Raw genomic sequence first — 18,860 nt, 5'->3', positions numbered from 1 at the left:
GGCATTCGCTAAGAAAGGATTTTTCAAAATTCAAGCCATTGTTTGAGCATCTAAGCTAAATTCAATTTGTGTAGATATTATATTACCTAATTATCATTTGATGTCACAACTGAGCTTGTGGATTTTCAAGTTTAAATCATAATTTGGTCTTAATTTAATTTTTCTATGGAGAGTTCTATCTATAAATTTGTTCAAATGGGTACCATTCTACACTTTTTGATTGTCAGTAGTAGAATTTATAAGATAACTATTTTATGCTCGCGACTTAGTCCGCGTGGACTACACAAATTTCAAACCCCTTTTTCACCCCCTTAGGGATTGAATTTTTAAAAATCCTTTCTTAGCGGATGCCTACGTCATAATAGCTATCTGCACGCCAAATTTGAGCCCGATCCGCCCAGTAGTTAGAGCTGTGCGTTGATAGATCAGTCAGTCAGTTACCTTTTCCTTTTATATATTTAGATGATGAACTTAATGGTGATAAATACTATCTGTCCCGGCTTTACTCACGTGTGTAGTCGATGTTAGCCCGACTAGTTTCGAACCCATACGGGGTCCTTTTTCAAGGGAGTCCGTTCGCGCACGCGCCGCGGTTTTGACTGCGGGACGCACGTGCCGCTGCCCGTAGAGCCCGTTGTGAGGGTGGCTGGGGTGGGGGGGGGAGACAGCTGCCGATCGTCTCCCCCCCCATCACCATCACCATCGTTAATGGTGATAATTAATTACGTAAACTTAAAACTAAAGCTATGAGGGTTCCAGACGCAGCCAGGTCTGAGAAGAGCCCACAAAAAACTCAGTCGGGTAAACTTTCTATATCATCTAGAACTATAGGCCCTAAAAGGTAATACCTTATCATTCTACCACTTACCTTGATTTTAACATAATCGATCAAAGTTTGGAGAGCAAGAAATCCAGTATAATAGTACTGGAGGGCCGGACACTGGTCTTCCCTGTGCATTTCCGAGAGTGGTATCAACTGTCCTCCCCGAGACCAGTCGGAGGACCAGTCTTTGTACCCGGTCCGTTCTCGGCACTTGGCGGGCGACGTTGTTAGAGTCCTGGTGGAGGGAGTGCCGCCATCGCGTGAGGGATTCGTGCGGATGGTGTACCTGTACAAATTATTTTGTTATAATAGGGTTCTTCATCATCATCATGATCAACCCATCACCGGCTCACTACAGAGCGCGGGTCTCCTCTCAGAGTGAGAAGGGTTTTGGCCATAGTCTACCACGCTGGCCATGTGCGGATTGGTAGACTTCACACACCTTTGAGAACATTATGGAGAACTCTCAGGCGTGCAGGTTTCCTCACGATGTTTTCCTTCACCGTTAAAGCAAGTGATATTTAATTAATTAAAACGCACATAATTCCGAAAAGTTAGAGGTGCGTGCCCGGGATCGAACCCCCGACCTCCGATTAGAAGGCGGACGTCCTAACCACTAGGCTATCACTGCTTCTTATTAATAGGGATAGGGTTCTTAGTAATAAGTGTTTCTTAGTAATAATCCCATTAGAACTCCTCAAGATCAGTTCATATGTCTATTTGAACATCATCAAACTGATGCAGACAGGTATATTGCATTCAATATTAACTGGCGTGTTTCCACTTGAGACCGTCATTAGCAATAACAATAGGATTAAGTCGTGGCGGATGAATTCAAAAGTATCAACACTGGTTGGTTTGCGACAAAATATTTAAGGTTGAACCGTCTCCTTTAAAAATGAATGGGCTCTTTGCGCGTTTGGTTTATTTCCCCTATTGTATACATGGCATGTCGAATGTAATCCTATTGTTATTGCTAATGACAGTCTCAAGTGGAAACACGCCAGTTAATATTGAATGCACTATAACATAAGTTCGTTACCAATTTGAACTAACGTCCTGACCAAGCAGAATATAATGGTACTATCGAAATCAGCATAACATTAAAGCTTAAATTTGTAGATAAGCATTAAAAATGTAGATTTTGGAGAAATAAAATAGTCTTCAAATGCCTTTATTTAATGTAGGCCAACTTTTGGCTCTTAGCATGCTAAGAGAAGACACCACCACCACTTAGTTCATCATAATTATAAATTACTAGATGATGCCCGTGTCATATCACGATTAAAAATATAGCCATGATTATTATGCTAAAATTTATCTAATCATAAACTTGGAGTCTAAAATAAATATTTGTAGTAATATTTTGAACAGAATCGTTATGCCGTGACAGGATACAACGTCAATGTTACCCAACTCAAAAGGCTATGATTTAATAGTATCTTATTGTAATGTAAATCATCAATTATATTATGTCCTTAATTAATGTAGTAAAACAATAATAGGTAAACCGTCAATACATGTTGCAAATAATATTATTTAAGTAAATTAATAATAATGTCAACAATCTCAATGTTGGTACAATGGTACCTACCATTGTACCTACATAAATAATTATTAAAAAAATATCATGTGATGGTCGACGTCCGCCTGTTTTGCGATGGGAAGATATAAAAGTAGCTACCTCGACAGAGGAGCCACAGTATCGTACAGTCTCCAAGTGAAATTGATTCGGTGTTAGTTCAATCCTTGTGTTAACAACAAATGACAGTTTAATTATTATAATTGAATGGTGAGGTTCTCCAGCCCAGAGCAAACGAGGCCGGCGGTTTATCTAAAGTTAAGTATTCTTATATTTTATTGTAATCACTTGCCTTATAAAGGTTTAGTTATTATAACCATGTACCAAATATGTTTAGATATTATGTTATGTATTATGGAATGTTGTAATGCTTTTAAAATATGTGTGTTGTGGAGTTTCTTTGCCCATTTCTTCTCCACAACGAAACACCTTTGGAAACGGGTGGTAGATTCATTTTAATATGAAATAGACCTATGCTGAGAAATACAACAAAATACAGATAGGTCTATAAAGATTAAAGTATTAAAGATCTTTCAATAAATGATTAATTATTATTCGACTTGGTTGGTTTTACTTCTGTATTTATAACCTACCCTCTTTTGCTATTTATTTTATACATTGAGATAAAAGTAAACACTAGGTTATTAGCTACTAATTATTATAGAAACCAGTTAGATGATTAGGATTCTAACTTTAAAATAACACAGCAGATGCTTTGCTTGAATTTTAGTTACTTGGCATTACCTGACAAAATTTACAACTACCTACATTTCAAATAATTGATAGATGATAACTTTTATTAGTCGTCATTAGATTCTATTGATCATCACTATTAAAGCCCACTGTCTTAACTTTTCTTCTCTTTATCTAAATCTCACATCAGAAGTGGGATACGATAATTCTTTTCTTGTCGCAATACTAATACTTTTCAAATGCTTTCAGCAATCGTGGATACGGCTTCTCCTCGAAGCGACAGGCTACCGCCTGTCGTCGGTGGCACTTGATGTTGGTGCCCGATGATCCCAAAGCGAGGGGCAACTCTGTTGTCAGTGGCACTTGGTGCTGGTGTGGCATCGCCGGTTGAAACGTCGCGTCGTTTGATCAAGCTAAGTACAATTTTGTGCGTTGTGTGTGAAGAAAAGTGTAAATTTAAAACCACGATTTTGTGGTGTTGTTTCTATGAAAAAGTTTTTGTGAGGGTAATCATAAAAGATTTTTAATTAGTTAGATAAACCACGTGTTGTGGTATAATTTATTTAGATAAGAATAAGTCTAGTTAGGCGTCAGATTGACCGAGCGGTTTATAATAAAGTATATAACAATGTGAAATCATTTAGAAGGTTATGATATACCGAAACTAAATAACGAATAAATCAGTAGGTTTGCTTTAGAGACATTGCATCGTACCGTTTGCTTACAACTCAAAACAAGAAGAAATCACTATTTTGATTTATGTAACTTAAACTTAAACTATATTAATTATTCATTCTCCTTCTTAAAATAATTCAACTATTTTTCTTTTCTAAAAAGAGATGCTCAAGTAACTTTTGTTAATCAACTAACTTCTTTTTCTTAAAACAACGTAAAGCAGATTGCCTACTCAAGTAATAACTACCTACGTTACAACGCGTTTTAATTTATTCTTGTTTTGAGTTGGTTTGAGATACATACACTACACTTGTTTATAAAACATAATCAACAAAGAAAACATTCTCTTCTACTCTAATTTCGGTCTGACGTCTAGCTACCCTAGTTTTTATGACAATAACATTGACGTTGAATCATTGAATATCGTTTTGTGGATGGAGCAATCTTACTTTTTTTTTATGTCGGTACTTTTGTTGCCACTGTTCACTGGCTGCAGTTTTTTTATTTTCCTATGTACTTCGGGAACGAAGTACTTATCAAGATGGCCGAATGGCCGTCATTTATATTAAATGACGGAAAGAAAACAAAAATATTATCTTAAAGGGGAACCAAAACAAAACAAACAAAAAAAAAAGAAAGAAAGAAAAAAAAAAAAAAAAATTGTGATTCTCAAGTGGAACAAAGGGGATTAGGTTAGTTAGGTCTGTCTGGAGCTAATCATTACCTTGTACTATGTGGAAAACGGAAAATAATGATATTATATTATCTTCTTTTTTTTTGGTCTGGTAATGTTAGACGCCTTGTTCGGACGGTGCTAGCGTACAGTATTTACTAGACAAGAGTCTTGTACAAGACCCATTTATGGGCGGACAGACAGTTAGGCAGGGTAGTTAGGCTGCCTGGAGCTAATCATTACTAGTACTAACGCAAAAAAATAATAAATTATTAGGCTAGTAATGTTAGACGCCTTGTTCGGACGGTGCTAGCGTACAGTATTTACTAGACAAGAGTCTAGTACAAGACCCATTTATGGGCGGGCAGCGGTTAGGCCAGTTAGTTAGGGCTGCTCAAGCTAATCATTACTAATACTAATGCTAAAAAAAAATATATATTTTTGGTTTAGTAATGTTAGGTGACTTGTTCGGACGGCGCTAGCGTACAGTCTTTACTAGGCAAGAGTCTAGTACAAGACCCTATTTATGGGGTGCAGCCAGTTAGGGAGTTAGGCTGCTGGTGTCCTGCCCTGTTGCTTTGCCGTTATGTCCCACCAGCAGGGGAATAGGTACCCTGCAATAAAGGACGGAGGCAAAAAGTCTGCTGGGGTTGCTGACCCTCTCAGTCTAGATCTACACGCACAGCAGGTGGGAGGACCGAGAGGGGGTAGCAACTGGTTAGTTAGCTGTAGCTTATAGATATTTTTTTTAGCTTACAGATATTTTTTTTTGTAGCTTTTAGCTAGATCTTTCTTCTTCTTTTTTTTTCTCCCCTTCTGTTTTTCCCTATGTACTTCGGGAGCGAAGTACTTATCAGCATGGCCGTGTCATATCACGATTAAAAATATAGCCATGATTATTATGCTAAAATTTATCTAATCATAAACTTGGAGTCTAAAATAAATATTTGTAGTAATATTTTGAACAGAATCGTTATGCCGTGACAGGATACAACGTCAATGTTACCCAACTCAAAAGGCTATGATTTAATAGTATCTTATTGTAATGTAAATCATCAATTATATTATGTCCTTAATTAATGTAGTAAAACAATAATAGGTAAACCGTCAATACATGTTGCAAATAATATTATTTAAGTAAATTAATAATAATGTCAACAATCTCAATGTTGGTACAATGGTACCTACCATTGTACCAACATAAATAATTATTAAAAAAATATCATGTGATGGTCGACGTCCGCCTGTTTTGCGATGGGAAGATATAAAAGTAGCTACCTCGACAGAGGAGCCACAGTATCGTACAGTCTCCAAGTGAAATTGATTCGGTGTTAGTTCAATCCTTGTGTTAACAACAAATGACAGTTTAATTATTATAATTGAATGGTGAGGTTCTCCAGCCCAGAGCAAACGAGGCCGGCGGTCACTTGCCTTATAAAGGTTTAGTTATTATAACCATGTACCAAATATGTTTAGATATTATGTTATGTATTATGGAATGTTGTAATGCTTTTAAAATATGTGTGTTGTGGAGTTTCTTTGCCCATTTCTTCTCCACAACGAAACACCTTTGGAAACGGGTGGTAGATTCATTTTAATATGAAATAGACCTATGCTGAGAAATACAACAAAATACAGATAGGTCTATAAAGATTAAAGTATTAAAGATCTTTCAATAAATGATTAATTATTATTCGACTTGGTTGGTTTTACTTCTGTATTTATAACCTACCCTCTTTTGCTATTTATTTTATACATTGAGATAAAAGTAAACACTAGGTTATTAGCTACTAATTATTATAGAAACCAGTTAGATGATTAGGATTCTAACTTTAAAATAACACAGCAGATGCTTTGCTTGAATTTTAGTTACTTGGCATTACCTGACAAAATTTACAACTACCTACATTTCAAATAATTGATAGATGATAACTTTTATTAGTCGTCATTAGATTCTATTGATCATCACTATTAAAGCCCACTGTCTTAACTTTTCTTCTCTTTATCTAAATCTCACACCCGCAACTTCGCACGACCACGTGGTTTCAGATCTTTAAAAATCCCGTGGGAACTCTTTGAGCCACCAAAGTACAACCTTCCAAGAAGATGTCTACAACTTCATCCGTGTGGATTTAAGTTTTTCAAATTCCTGTGTGAACTCGTTGGTTTTACCTCAAGATGCATCATGCAAGCTATTTCGGTATAAAATTTCGTCAAAATCGGTTGAACGAAAGGGCCGTGAAAAGCTAGCAGACTGACTGACAGACACAAATACTTTCGAATTTATAAAATTGGTATGGAGATGGACTTTGGATTGAATATTCAGCGTAATCTAGAAACAAAGAAGAGGAAATTTTGTCTCTGTTTTGTTTTGTGAAAAACAGTCGAAATCAAGTTCAGAACTTGCCAAGTATAACTTGAATACCTTATAAGCAACAGTGACTAAGCATCTTCTAGGCAAGCGCGCTTCGATCTAGACCTCACCATTTGCTCTGTTTCTCAGGCATGATTGTCGTCAAGCGAAAGCCTATCCCACAAAAATGGTTATTAACCTCAGAGTTTCTCCAAAGAGGCCAGGGTCCGTATGGAAGATGACAGCGAGGGGGAACCTCTTGGCGTCGCTGTGGTAGGCGTCGTTCAGTTCCTCCGTGGTGTTGTACCGGATCCAGTGGATGGGGTGCTGGCCTGACTCCGTCAACATCAAGTTGATGTCTTCCAGGAAACCCTGGAAGAAAAGCTTTATATAATACCAGCTATGAAGGCTTTAGTGGATTGAGCTTTTATTCCTAGTTTAATTTTTTTTTGAAAATTATTATCTCTCCTAATTTGGGTCAGATCTTGGGTCAGATCGCATTGGCTTTGGTGGTGGCTAGTATAACGATAACGGTAGTATTATAAATGTAAAGATAAATCATAGGTTTTTGTCGTAATCAGATATTAAAAACGAGTATATGAGACATTTCACCGCGTGGTGGCTGGCTCTTTTTTTGCGCAAAGAATCAGCCTGGCTGTTCTGCGTGGAACCAGTACTCTTGGCACCATACGACGCGGGTATGATTTGAACAGTAATTAGATTACTGTAATTTTTAGGGTTCCGTACCTCAAAAGGAAAAACGGAACCCTTATAGGATCACTTTGTTGTCTGTCTGTCTGTCTGACTGTCTGTCTGTCTGTCTGTCTGTCTGTCTGTCTGTCCGTCTGTCTGTCAAGAAACCTACAGGGTACTTCCCGTTGACCTAGAATCATGAAATTTGGCAGGTAGGTAGATCTTATAGCTGACATTTGGGTAAAAATTTAGGGTTAGATCACACAAAAAAAATTAAATTGTGGTCATGAACTAATAATTAGTATTTTCAACTTTCGAAGTGAGTGACTATATCAAGTGGGGTTTCATATGAAAGGTCTTCACCTGTACATTCTAAAACAGATTTTTTTTTATTTTTATGCATCATAGTTTTTGAACTATCGTGCAAAATGTCGAAAAAATACGACTGTAGTACGGAACCCTCATTGCGCGAGCCTGACTCGCACTTGGCTGATTTTTTACTGTAACATTTTCAATTTAAAAAGTCAAGTGACGAGTTTGTTGACTCCAAAACTTATAGGGCTTATTTTAATTAGTGGTCTCACCAAGGTCCCGTTAGCAGTTTCCCAATCAGCGACGACGGCGACGGAATGGTTCTCCGAGATGGCGTCATGATGGATGCGCAGCAGCCGACCAGGCTTGCTCACTTCAGGGAAGTTGGGGTTCGGCACCAGCATCTTGAGGAATATCAGCACGCCCAGCGAGTACAGAGGAACCAGAACTTCCTGAAATATCAGAAACGTACGTAAACTTTTTTTGAGTTTATATTTATTATCAACTAGCTTATGCCCGCGACTTCGTCCACGTGGACTACCTACAAAAATTGCAACCCCCCTATTATTCAACTTTCAATTCCTAAGGGGGTAACAATTAGGGGTTAAATTTTCAAAAATCCTTTCTTAGCGGATGTCTAATATTGTTTTCTGAATACCAAATTTCAGCCCAATCCGTCCAGTAAGTAGTTTGAGCTGTGCACTGATAGATCAGTCAGTCAGTCAGCTTTTTGATTTTATATAATAAAGTAGTTAGGTATATAAAGCTGGTAAATCAAGTTGGTAGATTGGCTTTGTTTTGGGTAACTTTTCTATGAAATTCTTTGTAGGTACTTAGCCCTAGTTAGAGGTGAAAAAATAAACGCTACTACCTACTAACCATTAATTTTAAGTTTGTTTGTACCTTAGGCATAAGATGAATAATCTAGTTTTCTTTCATTCTTTCTATCTACTTAGCTAGATTTCCAATTTCCTAATTTGGTTCTGTCAACTCCTCGACTGTTTCAATGCTGTTCTTCCTACTTCAGCATTAGGTTTCTGACCACGACGGCCCACGGTTATGGCCAGGAGGACACTCACACGAGCCGTCGCGCGTCCTGTATCTATCGCGCCCCATAGTCTGCAATTGTCATCGAGTTATTCGATACTCACTGCGAGGGTCTTCCTAGTGTCGCGCTTCTTCAGCAGCAGGTTTCTGACCGTGGTGGCCCACAGCTGTGGCCAGAAGGACGCGGGCGGTCGAGTGCCCATGGTGCCCCGCAATCTGCTACCTATCGCCAAGCAGTCTGGTTCCTTCTCGCATTTTCTGTAACAAACAACATGGATTTTAAAACACATATATTATTTGGTGGTTGGTTATAAGACTACGATGTGACTGCACAGTACTTCAACCTTCTCCTTTCGTTATAAAACTCTCGGAAAGGCTGGTAAAAATCGGGTAACCTGCCGATTTACTTATTGTGATTGAATTAAATGAGAAATACTTATCTAGAAATCTATTTGCTTATTTATTATCGTATCTGCTAAAAAACGAACAGATTTTCCGATAACTTTATAAAATTACTACCTACTTACAATAATTGCAAAAATGTTCTCCACGAACAATAAAAAATTTTTACAAAAAAAATAAAAACCGACTTCGTTACACAAACACTAAAAATTGAAAAATAATTTAATTTATTACCGAATATATTATGTATACAAGAGTTAATATAGTTCCATAATAATACTTTTTGGTGCCGGTGCCAATTAGCTTTAGCTGCGTGAATCGTCTAGACTTCATATTTTTATGGGACTCCACCATGGCACCTCATTGACACCGACCCCAAAAAATATTATTATGGAACTATATTAACTCTTGTATACATAATATATTCGGTAATAAATTAAATTATTTTTCAATTTTTAGTGTTTGTGTAACGAAGTCGGTTTTTATTTTTTTTGTAAAAAAAATTTATTTCACAATTTTTAGTGGCCCCATGGAATTATGCTATGACTGGTTAAAAGTCTACTGTTTTACTAAGCTATTACACTGATCGCGAGCAATTTACTCTTATCCGTTGAGGAGTTCCAGTATCTATCTTCGAAGATGTTCTTCAGATCTTCACCAAATTGAAATGGGACCAACTTTGAAGTATACCCTTTCAAACAAAAAAAGAATTTCCAAAATCGGTCTAGGCGTTTTCGAGTAATCGGGGAACATACATAAAAAAAAAAAAAAAAAAAAAAAAAAAAGATTCCGACGAATTGAGAACCTCCTCGTTTTTTTGAAGTCGGTTAAAAATCAACTTTACTAAAGTAAACCAAGTCGGTACATTTTGAGGGGTCTATAATATACAAAAGCAGACATAAGGCGGTCAATTCAAACGAGCGATAACCCCATAACTTTCCCCATCACGTTACATAACATAGACCCCCTGGCGCCACGCACCTGGCGCCACTTCCGGACGCGCCCTGCAACACCATTATCTACGGGTGCCCTTTGTTTGACGTGACATGGAGCTTATATGGCAAATGATCGTTAAAGTTTTGTATGAAAGTTGAACTATTCTTGCATGTTTTTTGGGACAGTAAACAATTACATCTAAATATGTATAGTACCTAGTAGTGTAAAAACCAACATTAACTGAACCACTCCAGCTTCACTCGGATGTTATATCTGAAAATCCTTTCTAAATAGGGAAGGTCCTACGCTATAGAGAAAACCTGCATACAATACCTCACTTAATACATAATAATATATCAGTTGTTCATTCAGTAGATATATAAAAGGAAAAAGTGACTGACTGACTGAGTGACTGATCTATCAACGCACAGCTGCAACTACTGGACGGATCGGGCTGAAATTTAGCACGCAGATAGCTATTGTGACGCAAGCATCCGCTAAGAAAGGATTTTTGAAAATTCAACCCCTAAAAGGGTGAAATAGGGGTTTGGAATTTGTGTAGTCCACGCGGACTAGTATATATTAAACCTATAACTTAATCTACCGAACAAAGTTGGCAAATCCATACTACATATAAATGCGAAAGTGTATCTGTCTGTCTGTCTGTCTGAGAGCCTTTCACGGCCCATCCGTTCAACCGATTTTGACGAAATTTAGTACAGCGATAGCTTGCATCCCGGAAAATCAAAGAGAGATTTTGAAAAATGTAAATCCACGCGGACGAAGTCGCGGGCATCAGCTATTATTATATAATTAATCAACTACACTGAAGTAGTTAGTTATAAATTCCCATTAAAATTTGGTTCGTAATACCCACGTCTTGACTCTTGACTGGTGTGAAACGCATTTTAAGTGACTGAGTGATATCTGAAGTAATATTTTTGAATCCTCCTTCTCTTTTTTTGCAAAATATTTTTTTACTTTAATAATAATCTCACGGGCACGACTATTAATAATGTTTTCCTACTCATATTTACCCCTTTTTTAGCAATATCAAAAAGAAAAAGCTGCAGTTACGCCTACTCTAAATTTAGTTTATATAAAGTTATTAGAATCGACGCCAATCTAGACTTACGACTCAGTTAACCAAATCCTTGAAAACGTGCCCTAGAATAACTTCCGTTAGTGCCGTTAATTTCTGTAGGGTGTAACAAATGATGGCGCGCTAGGTCGACCTTGTAACTTTAGAAGCGGTAAGCACGTCCTTGGTATTTGCCTCTAGGGATCCTTTAATGGCTAATGCGGATAGACCTACTCCGTTAGCACACCGACGGGTTCCGCATGCGGTAGTGAGACATCAAGGCAAATGTTGTAAGAAGCAGGCGTTACTTTGCGGAAATCCATGATATACAATTAACCAAAAGCTTAATTTGCTATAATCCGCTGAACTGACATCGGAGCATCCTCAGGAGACATAGACAATACCACCTTAAAATCTTATAATCCACTTCTGCATGTTTAGCAGTGGGAGGGCGAGCGGTGCATATCGCATGGTGCATGTTGCACCATACAGATTCGACTTGTTTCAGCGGATTAAGCTTTTGGTTCATTGTACATCAAGGCAAAGTCAAAGTCAAAGCCAATTTATTCGATACTACCTGACTAGCTAATGACGGCGATTTCGTCCGCGTGGATTTAGATTTTTAAAAATCCCATGGAAACACCACTTCAGTTCTTTAAATATACCATGCAAAAATCACGTCGATCCGTTGCTCCGTTACGATGTGATTGAAGGACAAACCAATAAACCAACAAACAAACACACTTTCGCATAATATAATAAAATCAGTAGATTTTGAATAAACCATTTGATTTTTGAGTTTTGATCCCGTAAAATCACCGCGCATACTTGCTTACCTATGGCTATTGAAGTCACAGTTTATCATAATTCCCTTTGCTTTGGGCTGCTAGATATATGTGTAGGCGTACTTATATGACTATTTCCGTGTGAGGAAGTACCGAGTTAAGAGTCTACGACACGCTTCGCGGTATCAAAGAACAGGAAGATCCCATTACCTTATTAAGAGACTCTGACAACTTTGAGAAACTGTTGGTAATGGGCAAAGTAATAAATCCACACTTAATATTATAAATGCGAAAGTGTGTCTGGCTGTCTGTCTGTCTGCTAGCTTTTCACGGCCCAACGGTTCAACTGGTTTTGATGAAATTTGGTACAGAGTTAGCTTACATACCGGGGAAGGACATAGGCTACTTTTTATCAGGGAAAATTAAAGAGTTCCCACGGGATTTTTAAAAAACCTAAATCTACGCGGACGAAGTCGCGGGCATCATCTAGTAAAGTAAAGTAAAACTGTAAAATTAATAAGTAAATTAAACCTTGAATAACTTTTTTGCAAATTTCAGATAGATTGTGACTTTTCACATTTCATTTATAATGGTGTTCCAAACATTCGTACAAGTTTTCAGCTCTATTCGAATTAATGTAACCCACTGTAACCTTGAATATCTATTTTGACTGGGCTATACTGGTTTTGACAATTTCGGTTCGGTTGACTCGATAACCCTTTTCGAAATTTCCTCAAAAAGAGCTCGAGCCCCCGGGCCCCACGGCCTCAAGGTCTCCACACCAAAAGGCACAAATATAAAGCTCTTGGCCTGTTCGGCGCTGATGGCCGCTGCACCCGCCATAGAGGAGGTCGCCTGAATGTGGGATGCAGCTAAAGTGTCTAGGTACACACGTTGCATCCCATAATTTAGTTCAATGATAAAATGATACCAAGTCTGAACGAATGCAGCTTCCACGCGTTGATATCACAATGAATGATGGTATCAGCTGTGACGTTACCGTTTACACGTTTTGGCCGCGTCTCACTGTGTTACAATTTAAATTATATTCATTGTCCAACAAGACTGTAGGTAACTGCATGATTATAAACTTTGATCAAGTGGAAGATTGCACAATTTGGACATACTTTGGCCCCAAGGCCACTTAGGCACATCCTAAGTGTTTGGCCTTGAGATGATTCACGACAAGGATCACGATCGTGATAGGGAAGATTCATGACAAAGATCACTACTGTGATGCATACGATTTTCGACGAAGGTAACGATTGTGATATCACAATGGATGATGGATGGTATCAGCTGTGATGACGTCCCATTTGTACACGTTTTGGCCGCGTCTCAACTCTAACTATTGTAGGCAACACAGAAAACCTGCCATCTGTCACCCGTGAGTGGAGGTGTGACAGTGGTAGCGGCGTCGGACGGACGCAGTGAGAAAAAAAGATGGACGAGATAAAAGTAATTAAGCGAGATATAAGTACTAGGTGATTAATTAAGCTAGATATAAACTAAGTGGATGTTACAAGTGTACCTGAATATAAGACTGTGGACATCGGAACTGCGTTTGATTCATATTAGGGTCATCCCAAGACTAATAAACCCGGATTGGAGGTTAAGTTGTTTATATCAGAAGATTGGATGTGATTCATGCCCAAAAATGCGGGTCTATCCTGGAAGATGTTAAAAGTGCCTGTACAAGACGCATAGCAACATATTTATTAGGTACTTATATCGGAAATTATATGAAGAAACCTACCTGAACGAATAACAAAGTGAATATGAAATATATACAAACTGCAATGGTGCTACACTATTACTTTGGGAGTACTTGAGTAGACCTGTGTCGAGTTGGAGGACTTGTCTCCAACGCAACTACTCAAGAGATTGGTTTGAGGAAAGCACCTTGCACTGTCTGGAACAAGCAGAAGTACGTAGGTCGATGGGTCCAATGCATCCATTGGTTGTATTGAAAGCGGTGAATCTGTGTACTTACCTTCTTACAGTGGATGTTCATTAAAGCATGGGTGAATATTAAGAGTGCCTAATGTTAGATTACTGCATCAAAATACCTAAGTAGGTATTTGATAAGTTACAATATTACCAATTGATACTTTTAGAACAGAGTAAGTGAAGGCTATAATTATTAATAGTAAGTAGATATCAGCATTATGACTTATTTGAGAGTTCAAAGTAAGGGATTATAGTTTTGTTCTGACCGCTTTAATGGATTATTATGTAGGGACATACCTAGCCCAAGATTTGATCTATGAAGTTATAAGTAGTATTAGTATATTTTTCAAGACTGGATGCAACGCACCGTAGTACTAACACCTTGTATTTTAAAATCGAAATAAGGTAATAAGTGATATGAAATACTTTAAACCAAATAGGCACCTACCTATATTAAAGTAGAATCAAGAAAACAATTAGATTATTATGTAGGTAAGTACTTGATACATGAGCTAGTGTAGAAATATAAAAAATAGAGTTTATTTGCTAGAATGTGGTACAATTTGGTCTTAAATCTGTTTTGATCTAACACATTCAACCAATAACTGAGTGTGCAAATTATTACCTATAGTACATTATCATAGCATAATAAAATGTGAAAATTTAGAATGAATATCTACTTAACTTTATCTATCTAGGAAGTAATGTTAACAATATAATTTTATTCAAGTCTTAATTTAAATCATTCAACAATCATTTTAAAAAAAAGAAATATGTACATGTGCTTTAGTTAAAAATAGAAATAATAATCTTACAATAACAACGGTCATATCTACATCAATGGGTCAATCAATGGTTTTAGTGCAAAATTTGGGTTATATACAGGGGTCTGATATAATCAAGTAGCTATGTACTTGATACTGGTGTCACTTAAATGAAATATTTCCGAGATTATTCAACTGTTACCATTTTTTTCATGTTTTGACAACTTTTCTGATGATGTCCACGACCCTGTGACCCCGACTTGACGATGAGGTCGACGAATGTGAGATGAACAAGTGGTTTTGGCCTGCATCTGTGGTGGAGAAGTGCACATAACCTTCAAGTTGTGATTGGAAGCAGTCATGTACCTGCATGGATCGGATAAGAACACAGTAACTCTTGGTGTGAGGCCTGTTGTAATGATACAAAAGAAAAAAAAGCCATCCCGGCCTGCCTCATTATGATGGAGGCTGTAACCTCAAGGTATTGTTATGTAATACAGTAATAAGAAGGTAAGAAACATCTGAATACTACTATGGTTAATTGAGGCAAATCTAGTTTACCTAGTAACTAAAATAAAGTCTTAAAACTTTGAATTGAATAGTCTCAATATGAGTAGTTATTCTTCTTTAATTAAATAATTACATACTTAACTATACACATAGTAATATTTTAGTACAATTTAAGGATAGAATGCCTGAAATATGTGTCAGGTGCATGTGTTTTCATTACCTACCATTTAATGTAAGATTTTTGGATTTGGGTATATGGTAGGCATGGTATGGTTGTGAGAATGATAGACAGTGATAGGGAGACTAATAGAGTCGATTGCCAGATGCACCCATTGAATACCTATCTACCGACTGAATAGTCTGTATTATGTACTGACAGACATAGATCAACCCGCAGGCCCTGCATAATCAAATATGATTTGAGTTCTCTACTAAGCTACTACTGGACATAAAGAAAAGATTTTGGAAAATTAGACCTGGGGTGGATCAGCTAATAAATAATTAATTGGTCCACTAGATAAAGAACAACAACATTGAACCTATTTTGAATCTGTAGGTTTACTTATTCGACCAAATTAGAGTTATTAGATTACTTTGAATACCTAGTAAGTATAGGGTATGAAATATCAGGTTTGAATTAATCTAACTATGTACATACCAGAAACAGAAAGACATACAACACTCATGCTCACGAAAGTAGCCATGTGGATGTTGGAATTTTATTTGATTCTTATACCAATAAAATTTATATTAAGTGCTAGTATGTACTTTTGTTCCGTTTGCTCACCCTTGTGGAAATTATAAATTACATTTGCTGCAACCACCATTTAAGGAGAGGTGAGGTTATGAAAGGAAAATGAATTGAATCATTATTATATTAACCTAAAGTGAATTTAACTGATCAGATCAGATGAAAATAAATAAATGGACTTGAATTAAAATATTTATTTATCAGCATAACAGTGGTTCTTTCAAATGTTCTTAGAGTTTTATAATTAAAAAAGGTAAAATTATGTGAGCTATCACATTCATATAAAGTCACTAGTAGCTGACATCCTCTTATACTAATAGATGACATGCATTCGTGATTTTTAGAATTTGGAAAATAAAAATAATAATAAAATAAAAACACGTTTCCACTTCTCATGCTCGTAAGGTTCTATTTTACGCAGGCTATAAGAGGACTAAAGTGCGTTTCATGCTGTTATACACAAGGTATTTAGAGGTAAACAACAGTCTCTCTGAATGACATATGGATGAGAAAGAATTTATGTAATTTCTATGGTGCCAGTGAACTTTTGCACTTGTATTGAGGTTGCGACCTATACCTACCTACAAACTCATTACAGCACCCTCATTTAATCCCTACTCTTTTCGGTCAATCTATAGATATGTACTTATAGTAATATTATATTGTTACATTTCCTCGCAATCGAAGTGAAAATCAGTGTTTATAACTCGGCTCAAGTGGCTTGTTTGGTGCCCTTGTTGTACAATCTGCTTTCATAAATCAAAGCCTTTAGGTACTTACTACCTCGGAAAAACACACACTGAACAACAGGTTAACTACCAAGTACATCATATTTACTGTTGTTATTATTGGATTGGCTTACCAACTTAATAGATGATACTATCTGCTGTAATAATAGAAATTAGAAAGAAATACTAAGTTACGAAGTTCAATTTTTATGTACGAGTAAAGGAAACTTTAAAACATGTGTCTCTAATAACAAAAGAGAGTTACGAAGGTGTTATTAAATGAAGCGGCAATGACTGTGGCAATGTTATGTATAACAGGGTCTGGATTGTTGTATTTCTTTATATAGCCTACTAACACATAATTTTATCATATCGTTGTTTCTCGGGTATAAATAATGCACGAATAATTCGATCTCTGACTTAGGTTTAGATCTGAAATAAGAAATGAAATTGTCAGTATACAGAGAAGTGTAAATCTTAACCTTGCAAGCCCCATCGGATAAATAGTGGAGAAACGGATTCCCTACCTTTACTGCCCAAATTTTGACTAGCTATTTGACTTTGGAAAAAGGAGCTTATGAGATGCATATTTTTACTAAATAAATAAATTATTAATATAATTATTATAAACAAAAGACGGATTTGTCTCTTGTGTGTGTGCCCTTAAATTATATTAAAATTTCAAACGAGTTGCACAATTATTATCACCTGCAGACATTACACGTAGGGCGATTGTCTAAAACCTGCATCAATCATTATTGTTCTGATTGGCTGAATTTGTGCGATTCTTGTTGCAACAATGCATTGTGGCCAATAGTGAGCGAGCATTAACCAATCAGAGATGATTGCGATCGTGACATTGTAGCTGTCAAACAACCGCGGTAGAGCCCACGGTGAACTAAAGATGTTTACTACTGTAGATACTCCACAAATAGTTGAGAATATCGATTTGAGTGTTGAAATCAATAGTCTCGATAACTAGTCTTTCAAATCATTAATCAAATTACTGAAAGCCATAAAGCAAATTAAGAAGAAGATTAATCAAATGAGATATTAAGGGAGCAAACACTTAGCGGGTTTGCCATAAACGTTGACACTATAATATTCATTCTATTGACTGTACACAAATAATCGCTTCTGGTGGCTGTCTTGGGGAAGCTAATAAAAAAAATGGTGTTTAATATTGTTATGATATAACGTGTCATTGTTATGAATGTGATTATTATTTTTAGACTCTAAACGAACTGACAACCAGTGAATAAGAGAAAAGGATACCGACTTATGTATGGACTTAGTCCTGGTGCGATAAGCGGTGATCCCTGAGAATATTAGAAACGAATACCGACTTATGTATGGACTTACTCCTGGTGCGATAAGCGGTGATTCCTGAGAATATCTGAAAAGAATACCGACTTATGTATGGACTTATTCCTAGTGTGATAAGCGGTGATTCTTGAGAGTATTTTATGATAACCTAACGAGCAAATAAGAGAGAAGAATACCGACTTATGTATGGACTTATTCCTGGTGTGATAAGCGGTGATTCTTGAGAGTATTTATGATAACCTAACAAGCAAATAAGGGAAACGAATACCGACTTATGTATGGACTTATTCCTGGTGCGATAAGCGGTGATTCCTGAGAATAGTTGAAAAGAATACCGACTTATGTATGGATTTATTCCTGGTGTGATAAGCGGTGATTCCTGAGAATATTTTATGATGAACCAACCGGCAAATGAGAGAAAAGAATACCGACTTATGTATGGACTTATTCCTGGTGAGATAAGCGGTGATTCTTGAGAATAGTTTATGATAAGCCAACAAGCAATAGGGGAAACGAATACCGACTTATGTATGGACTTATTCCTCGTGTGATAAGCGGTGATTCCTGAGAATATTTATGATGAACCAAGTGGCACAATGGGAGAAAAGAATACCGACTATGTATGGACTTATTCCTGGTGTGATAAGCGGAATTACTGAGAATAGTTTATGTAATATAACTTGTCCCAATTGTGTCAAAGGTTGTCTATTTATATGTTCCCAATGAGACATATTGTTATTGGAAAATTTAATTCATGTCCCAATTGTGACATACAG

The 18,860-nt window shown here is 36.8% G+C and overlaps 1 protein-coding gene across 2 annotated transcripts in view; it reads right to left on the bottom strand.

Moving 5' to 3' along the window:
- Window positions 1–18,860, bottom strand: part of LOC117984848 (cholesterol transporter ABCA5-like) — a 61,272-nt gene that overhangs the window by 22,068 nt on the left and 20,344 nt on the right. For both annotated transcript variants that reach the window (XM_034971507.2, XM_034971508.2), the window contains exons 2-5: window positions 8,956–9,109; window positions 8,077–8,256; window positions 6,999–7,171; window positions 869–1,109 (exon numbers count right to left, since the gene is read on the bottom strand). In XM_034971507.2, the coding sequence (XP_034827398.1) occupies window positions 869–1,109; window positions 6,999–7,171; window positions 8,077–8,256; window positions 8,956–9,109 (748 nt within the window). The remainder of the gene's footprint in view (window positions 1–868; window positions 1,110–6,998; window positions 7,172–8,076; window positions 8,257–8,955; window positions 9,110–18,860) is intronic.

The sequence above is a fragment of the Maniola hyperantus genome, chromosome 9, assembly GCF_902806685.2.
Source record: "Maniola hyperantus chromosome 9, iAphHyp1.2, whole genome shotgun sequence".
Taxonomy (NCBI): Eukaryota; Metazoa; Arthropoda; class Insecta; order Lepidoptera; family Nymphalidae; genus Maniola; species Maniola hyperantus.
This window is presented reverse-complemented; position numbering and strand designations above follow the sequence as displayed.